At 41.0% G+C, this 9,244-nt stretch overlaps 1 protein-coding gene across 1 annotated transcript; it reads left to right on the top strand.

The window, feature by feature from the left end:
- Positions 1-7,392: 7,392 nt before the first annotated feature.
- zgc:195282 (uncharacterized protein LOC100192223 homolog) lies at positions 7,393-9,018 on the top strand. Its single transcript, XM_063475499.1, has 4 exons — positions 7,393-7,496; positions 8,365-8,459; positions 8,572-8,626; positions 8,724-9,018. The coding sequence occupies exons 1-4, from the start codon at positions 7,454-7,456 to the stop codon at positions 8,732-8,734; spliced, it is 204 nt and encodes a 67-aa protein (XP_063331569.1). The 5' UTR covers positions 7,393-7,453; the 3' UTR covers positions 8,735-9,018.
- Positions 9,019-9,244: the final 226 nt, after the last annotated feature.

Raw genomic sequence — 9,244 nt, 5'->3', positions numbered from 1 at the left:
GGTGGGGGAAAGAAGGGAAACAGCAGAGATGGGGATAACGAAAATGGCGAGTGGGTGTAATGAAGGGGAGGGAGTATAGAAGAAAGGAAGGGTGTCCAGGAATAAGGGTGAGTGAGAAGAAAAGTGAAAGGAATGGAGAAGACGAGGACCATGGAGGTACTACGGAGGGTGAGAACGGGTGAGAAAGTGGAGAGGGTGGGGAAGTCTCATGGGTGTGTGGGAGGGTGGAGGCAGGATGAGTAAGTGGGTTAGGGGTGGTATGAAAGGGGGATGGGGTGTAGAGAGGGCTCTGGGGGATGGGATTGGAAATGGATAGGGTGGTAAGGGAAACCGAGGGATGGTGTGTGTGTCTGTGTGTGTATGGGGGGGGGGGGGGGGGGGGGGTATTTTGCTGACGTGCTCTCTTATTGGCTTGTTCAAAACCTGGGGGAGGGGCAGCCACAAACCATACTCTCACCAGCTGTAGGGAAGAGCAGAGAAAACAAAGAGAGAGAGCGAGAGAAGGATGGAGGGGGGCAGATAGGTTTTAATGTTGATATTCTGGTCTAATTAGATTCCTGTCTGAGTGGCGGAATGAATGGTGCTGATCATATAGGAACAGAGCAGAGCAGAAGAGGAAGCAGGCTTTATTTGAGTTGGCGAATTCTGTTTTTTGTACACACAAGGGGCTCTTGATCTATAATTGAGACGCAGAGAGGAGCAAATTGCCTACACTGCCTCTTTTGGATACATCCAAACTCTCTTGTAGTCATGTTGAAAAAAGACCAAATGTCTTCTGTAGAGCAACTAAATTTTAGATGACGCGTCATTGCATTTATTATATCAGTGTTACCTAAGCATTATGCAATCAGCTTTTGAAGGTTAGACGTGACAACGACGATATTTAAAACGACCTGTGTATGAGAAACTCCCTAACCTTAAACATAAACTTCACTACAAAAGTACGCATTTGCCCGTCTACAGTGTAACATAAAGATACTTGACTGTTTTTAAACATGTCCATAAAATGAAAAGAAGATTAAACAGAAAGCTTTCAACAGCACGGAGAAAGAAATACCATTCCAGCACACACAAGAAGGCAGATTGAGTGCCATGTGTTTGTGGAGCCCAGCTGAACCCCGCCTGCTAAACCAGTCCGCTGGCTGTGACAGACTGTCAGGCAGGGAGAGAGGGTGGTGTGTGTGTGTGTGTGCGCGCGCACGTCTGTGTGCGTGTGTTCGAAGAGAACAAGACAAGAAAGAGGGGAGAAAATGAGACAAAAAGACAGACTGACCAGTATAGACAAACATGAAGGAAAGAGACGTAAGAGAGGAGGTATATTGACATACAAATAGAAAGAGAGAGGGGTACATATTGTAGTACATATGATGAGAATGGGAGACAGAGAGAGCAGAGTAGAGGAGGGCAGGCTTTCTGTGGCTTAGCCAGACTGGAGCGGTGGGACTTGGCTGGCTGTGGACCCTTGGCTTCACTATTAAAGCAAGAGGGAAAAAAATCACAGTCAAAAAATGAAAAGGGCAACAAGCTATGCCAAGAATGCACAGGCAAGAAGCAACACATTAGGTTCTTTCCTTCTGCCTGCCTTACTGTTTCCTAAAGCAGATCTAAACAATAGGTGGGACCAGCCTTGAGAACCAAGCACTGTGCAGTCAGAACCCTACTTAGTGACTGAGAGCTCATGGCAGCTTTTCCCTTTGGGGTATATAGGTACTCTATTCTATCTATTTCTAACAGTTTTCCTCTTTTGTGTGCTAATAGGTAGCCAGTCATCTTAGGCCACCTGCTCTGACTGTATCCACAGTCTTTATTTGTCAGCCAGGTGATATTTTTAAGTGAAATGTTTAAAGCAAAGATGGACATGTTTGTCATGGTTCCAACATTAAATCGACCAGAAATATCTAAAATATCTTCTGCATCATTGTAGAAGACATTTTCCTAAATGAAATCTGGCCTATTTTGTAACTTTGAAAAGCGTCCAGTTTCTACTATAATTTAAACTGAATTCTGTAATCGTGAACAAAGCTTGGTTTCACAGTGCTGGCTCAGAAGTTGGACACAGTGGGTTTTTTTGTTTTGTTTTTTTACTACCGCTACTACAAAAGTTTCAAATGCTGGATGATTCATCAAACTGTCATGTTGTTGTAACAATACAAGACTAGGAGTTTAGGCATGCTAAAAGTTCTGTTAAGCTGACACTACCCAGCAAACATGCTCCCTCCAGGCCTGTGTGGGCCCCTGAGGGCAGACCTAAATGGCCCACAGTGGGTGCCTGTATGTGGCTCATTGGCATGGAGGGGCCAGTGAGGAATTTTTGTGAGCAAGCCTACAGTAGGTTACCCACAGAAAACCTTTATGGGGACCTAAAAGGTAAAAACTTCTGTGGCCCCACACCGGTCTTTATTGTGGAAGTCCACAGTAGGCTTGCCCATAGAAAACCAATACTGATGTCCCAAAGGGCAAAACTGCCACGGGCCCCATGTGGGCACACTCAGTTTGGGCCTGTGTGGGATAAGTGTGGGTTTGCCCTGTCCACAAAGCCCTACAGTTCACCCACAGCTACTCACTGTGGGCCGACATGGGTATGTTTGCTGGGTAAATGTCATGTTTTATGTTAGTGGAAAACATTCTAAACACAGAGTGGGGGGGGGGGGGGGGGGGGGGGGTATTTAGTATCTGCACCAAAATTTGTCTAAATCCATCCACCAGTTGTATCATTTTAGCTAGACTATGATGGGACTACAGAAAAAGTCAGCAAAGATATGTAAAGAAAAATAGAATAGAATAGCCCTTTATTGTCATTGTATGTGTACAACAAAATTGTAGTTGTACATGTAATCACAAACAAAATCATAAACCATTCAACATTTATTGGGATATCTTAGGTTTATTTAAACAAAACGAGGAGGATCAATCAACTGACTGACCAACTTGTCGCTTACAAAGAAGAACATCATAAAAATCTGTTCACTCTAGTTTGTTAAACAGCTCTTGAAGTTTGCTATCACAACAGTTTTTGCTGTCTTGTGCATCATGTTCAGTTTTTGATGAGTGTGTGTGTGTTAGTAGCCAGTCTGTTGCATATGCGGGGATGGCATTTTGGAAGCGACATTAGACATTTGGGGGACTGGTATTGTTTATAAACCCTATGGAGAATTGAAAGCCTAAGCAATACTGGCATCTGTTTAATTTACTGTTCACACACACACACACACACACACACACACACACACACACACACACACACACACACACACACACACACACACACACACACACACACACACACAGTGTGTGTGTCATGAACCCATGAATTCAGAGGACATTATAATGACTTTCTTTAACCTTAACCACAACTACTACTTTCCTATCCTCAACTCACTTTATACTCACCTTAAAACTACACTATGGAGATTTTAAACATGCACCCATTATGGTACCATAATATGAATCAGTAGCTGATGTACACACACACAAAGACTCATATACAAAAAAGAAAAACAACAGAATGTCCCTTAATGCAAACTGACTGACCCAGCCACTCACATCTACTAATCATGTAGTAATAGTTGCCATTCCATAATCATATCACTGCATAGAGGCATGAAGGGACTTATGGGCTTTGCCAGATTATGAGTGAAAAACAAGGACTTATTTTTCGGACTTTTCCATCCACTGATACCCTTAGTAGAGGATTATAGCCTTTAGATTGTTTGACTCCATGAAGACTGTCACAGAGGGGGATATTTGTGAAAAACACATCCCAGGAATGGCTTACCACACCACAGTGCAAGCAACCAAAATATCCATCTGACTGTTCCAAATGCACACCAGAAAGGCTTGTAACAGCAAAGGGTGAGAGACTTAGTTTTGGCTTGGTTACAAAGGCGTGAGCTGTTTCCCTTTCTTTAACAATCTAGTGATTATCAAAGAGGCAAAGAAAATTCATCTTGAAAACTGATATTTATACATCAACAATGAAAAGAGGCAAGTTCAAAAACAAAAAGGCATTCTCTGCACCTCAAAGAGTTACCACCAAGTAAATCACCATGTGGTCCTTTGGTTATCTTCATTTGTCAAATGTTTGAAATGCTGTATGATTTTCTTTGCCATATGTCTTGTACTGTGAGGCTGACTATGTGTATGCAGTTGAGATGCAACCCTAAAGCCATGTCATATTCTGGGCTTGGAGGAGAAAGGAGGATGCCAAGAGCTGAAACGTGATGACTAGTGGGTGTGTGAGTGGGGGAAAAGGAATCCTTCCAAAGGCTCTTTTTGGCTGTGTGTATGTGTGACTGTACGTTCATGTGTACGCACATGTGATCAAGAGTGCATTTATGTGTGGGAAGAAGGAATCCTTCCAGCCGTTTTCTTTCCTGAGCCTCTTCCTGTGTCCCCTCCACCCCTCTGCATACAATTCTCAAAGCTGGCGTCGGAGGGTTTGGCCTATACAAGATCCAACCCACCAGAGGACACAGAGGAGAGAAGCCAGTGTTTCTCTACCTCTCTCTCTGTCTTCCCAAGCGCTGTCTCTTTCCACCACTCACTAAATGTTACTGTAAATCCTTCACTTCATACACACCATATTCCCACATCTCTCCATCCAGTGTGTTGGTGTATCTCATATGACTTGGCAGAAGTGAACCATGCATATGTGATTGCCAGTACGGGAATGTGTCTGTTAAGAGTTTTGGCAGTTTTCTCAGCATAGCCTCACCAAGAGATCCACTGGGAAATGTGGTTTTAACGCCTCCTCTCTTCTTTCCACTTATTTCCTTTCTTTTCCTTAGTTCACAATTACATTACTTCTGTTTCTCTGTGCTCCACTTCTGTTTTCTTCCTAATTCTATCCCCTTTCCTTCAGTATTCAATTTTCTGCAATTTCAACCTGTGGAAATCTTTTGCTTCTTCTTGCTTTAATGACACCGGTCTCTCTTTCTTTCTGCATATTCAAAATCTGCTCTCTATTAAACACGCATCATCATTTGCATCAAAAAACACTGCATGCATATAGGCCTCTAATTCAGGATGTAGCTCTCCTAGCGCTGTCCACACACAATGAATGCTGATGGAGAGACATGATAGGTTATCCTGTAGGGAAAGCTGGTCAGATGAAATACCTACTTGGTATTCCATCCCTCTGCAAAGCATGACACACAGGAGAGGGATGCCGGTAAATATGCAAATGATGAAATATTTCATATATTCCATGGTTTTCAGAAGTTCATCAGCTGCAGTAATGATTTGCAGATGTTTTCGGCACATCTAAAGGCTGAAAAAGAAACACTAACTGTAAAACACTGACTATGTTGAAAATACATGATGAATGCATGTGTCTATATACTATTTACTCTTGCATTATATTCCTTAAACAAATATAGGACTTTTTAAATCCACAACATTTTTCTATCATCTAAATTGTAAATGTAGGGTAGAAACGATGTGTTTTTGTCAGAAATATTGCAGAAGAACAACCGCAAACATATCTTACAATGCAACTTAACAGTCAACAGTTGTTGACTGTTAAGTTGAATGTGATATTTGGCCCTTTTAGCAGCTGCACATGTATGTATTATTGAACAGGGAGTAGGAGTGCGCTGCTGGTGGAATTCCACTTAAGGATTAGAAACAACTAGTCAGTTTTATGGCATAATGCTCCCTGTGTCTGAAACATTTAGCTTTTACTTACTCCTAATTAACTTTTACTTAAGTAAAAAGTACATGCTGGAGTTATTTTGCCCTGAAATACTCTTAATTAACTAAACCATCTGAATAAATCTTCCATCACCATAGTTTCCTGGATACTCCTTGATTCAATTCAAGATTCAAGATTCAAGAGCTTTATTGTCAATACAACAGTATACACAGTATACAGTGTACCGAAATGCTGTTTCACCCCAAGCCTCTCATGGTGCATTTATAAGTATATAAAAGATACATAACTAGGAATTACAAATAAATAACATGCTAAATTTTGGTAAAATTAAGGGATAAAAAGGTACTAATTACTAACTATACAATACTATAATGATAACTATACAATACTAACTGTACAATAAACAAAGACAGGACAGAAACAATACAAAGTGGATTGTACAGTAGGTATTGAATACTAGGTTCAAGTTATTGTCAGGATATTGTAGATGAGACAGGACGAAGACATGTGCAAGATGCAAAATGTGCAAATATAATATAATTTAGATGTGTGTTCAGTAACTATGAGACTGAGTGTGAAAATAAGCATATTGTTCCCAGGTCCAGTTTGTAGTGGATTTGCGGAAGTTTTTGTTGTTTTTGAGTCTTTTGGTGAGTATTGTAAGGTGTTTGTAGAGGTGTATGTGTATATCAGTCCTTTGGTGGTAGTGACTGCTTGGGGGAAGAAGCTCTTGCAGTGTCTGGTCTTTGGTCCTTGATGCTGTTAAACATCTATTTCAGTCATGTATAAGCCCAGACAGTGATAGCAATCGAACCACACAGACATTTGCCTGTCTTCCACAGTGACTTCAGTGGCCTTGTTCTGCACTCATCAAAGTTCATCACAGTTCATCGTCTTTGTCCCCGCTGAGCTGTAGTTGGCTACTGTCTCCAACCTTGTCTCGCTCATCTCTCCTCACCCCTGTCCCTCCCGAGGTCTGCTTCCATCACCTATCCCTAGGGGATAACTGCCTCTGCTGCCCAGCCCCATCTGTCCCTCCACTAGGCCAGCCTCACCCTGACTCTCCCTCCGCTCTTTGGCTGCAGCCTCTTTATGTGATGTCACTGAGCAGAAGGATGGCCTTTTTGGTGAGTGCATGTGTGTGTGTAAATGGGTGTATGGTGCCTGTGTGAGTCAGTGAGCAGGAGGTGTGTGTGAGTATTTGACACACACACAGAGGGAGCGAGAGAGAGAGAAAGAAGACAGACAGAAAGAAGAAAAGAAAGGCACAAGTGTCAAGTTTCCCTTTTCAGTTCAGGAGCTCAACTCCTTGTTTTTAATCTAGAAAAGAGGGTGAAAAGAGCACGAAAAGGGAGAAGGTAGCTGGGAATTTGAGCTGGTGACAGATGTTTTTTGTTCCTTCTTTCTTTCTCTCTTTACAGTGTTATAGATGAGTGCGCAAAACATTATGAAAAGATATGAAAAGTTCACTGTAAAATAATGTGATTTAAATTATGTAAAATGATAAAATTATACACACACACACACATATATGAAAGAGACAGAGAGAGAAACTACCTCTCTCTAGTTTTTCCACTGATGACACCATTTACTGCTCAAATCTCAAAGTTTACTCTCTTCCTGTGATGTCTCACCACATCCTGGTTTTGACTGCACAAGATGCTGAGATGTCTACGGTTTAACGGTTTTCCTGTCACTTTTCAGTTCACACCCGTATTCACGCGATTTCGCTCATAGGACACTGTGGACTAAAAAGGTGCACACATAAACGCATATACTGATAAATAATTAGATACTATCATGGTAGGCTACTGTCCAATTTGCGGGAAGCCTGTCTACTTTGGTAAGTCTGACCTGTTTAATTTTTAAACTCGATGCAATTGTCTTCCTCTTTCTGTCTGGCACTTGCTTTACACGCTCTTTATCTGTCTATCATCTCTGTGGCAGATCAGTTTGGCATTGTCATAAAACTTGAAATCTGGAATAAAGCACAAATAATGAACAGGTGAAACCAGGTGTAATAAAATTAATAAAGGGCATTTGTTGGAGTTAACATAAGATTGAGGTTCACCTTGTGTTTTGTTTTCTTTCTGCAAAGTCTTATTATCTACATTAGACAAAGTGCAATGATATCAATATGTTCCTTAAATGCAAAATTGTTATCTATTTTCTTTTTAGAGGACAAAAAAAAGACATTTCACTCTTTCTTTTTAAGGCTTTTGGCTTTATTTGAACCACACATGCACACAAATGCACACACTCGTATCCATGATAACAACAGGATGTGGGTCTAGCCAAACGAGCATGCACTGCTCTTTGGGTTTCCTCCCTACCTCCTCTCTCTTTTAAACAAGTCCTTTTCCACATTCAGGCCTAGCCATTAGATCCACAAAAGGACTCAAACCACCAGTTAGATTCCTGTTTGGTTGTTATTTTTGCTGTTAGTTTTTCTCGCCTGTTCATGCACCAGCTAAGTTCAAATTCTCTGATGTGACCTGCCCTACTTTTAGTTCAACATCACAGTCTCTGGCCTACTTGCACTGATGAGGCTAATAGTCTGTAACTTCTGAACCAGACACATGAAATCCAGACATTGTGTTATCAGAAATTGTATGAGATGCAAAATCCTTTTGACTTTTTAATTAAATATTAATAAAAAAATATCCGATCCTGCCTCTCATTAAGCTAGTCCATCTCTTCCTTTGGTGCAGGTGAGAAGAAGAGGTCCTTAGGGAGAGACTACCATCCTCTGTGTCTGAAGTGTCAGAAGTGTAACAGACAGCTCACCCCTGGACAACATGCTGAGGTATATAAGGACAACAACTGAGTCAATTAAGTATTCAAGGAAAGTAATATGAATGCAGTTTACTGAATGAGTAGGATGATGCTATAAATATGTGCTACTCATTGTGTTTCAGTATGATGAGAAGCCATACTGTACACACTGCTATTTGAAGATGTTTGGACCGAGAGGTATACTGCCATCTCAATATGAAAACACAAACACGCACACTGACCAACCACACGCTATTTCTGAATGCCTTTTCTCTGTGTAAATCTTTCTCAACAGGTAACAGGTAACTGACGTCGGTGTGGCACAGTATATCCCCTCAACAAAAGCCAGGATGAGGCAAAATGAACAAATGCTGACATTTAAAAGATCCGGTTTATATAAGGCAAAAGATAAAGGAGTGAATAAATAATAATGAAGGACCGGAATATACTGTAAACCTTATAGGACAGAGTGAGCTCTCTTTGTTCCCTTTTGACGAATTAAAATATTTATAAATGTGGTAGAACTAGGCAATGCTATGTATATGTGACTGTTCACTTTTGTAATGTAAATTAATTTGGATGTAGAAAAGTGTGAGTCAGTGCAAATAAATACATTTTTTGAATGTTGCAGCATCAAATTCTGGTAGATGTCTAAGTTTTTAAGACTTTGCAATCAGGGGCTTACACTTTTAGATTTCTGGGCATGCGGCATGATTGTGTTCCCTCACAAACTAATAAAAACTCTAATCACCAACAATACAGATGCATGTAAAAAATTAGTTGGGCTAGAGGGTTCTCCCTCTCTCCCCCATCAAG

This window comes from Pelmatolapia mariae, linkage group LG6 (assembly GCF_036321145.2).
Source record: "Pelmatolapia mariae isolate MD_Pm_ZW linkage group LG6, Pm_UMD_F_2, whole genome shotgun sequence".
NCBI classification, from domain to species: domain Eukaryota; kingdom Metazoa; phylum Chordata; class Actinopteri; order Cichliformes; family Cichlidae; genus Pelmatolapia; species Pelmatolapia mariae.
The sequence above is the reverse complement of the archived record's forward strand: the minus strand, read 5'-3'. Positions and strand labels throughout refer to the sequence as shown.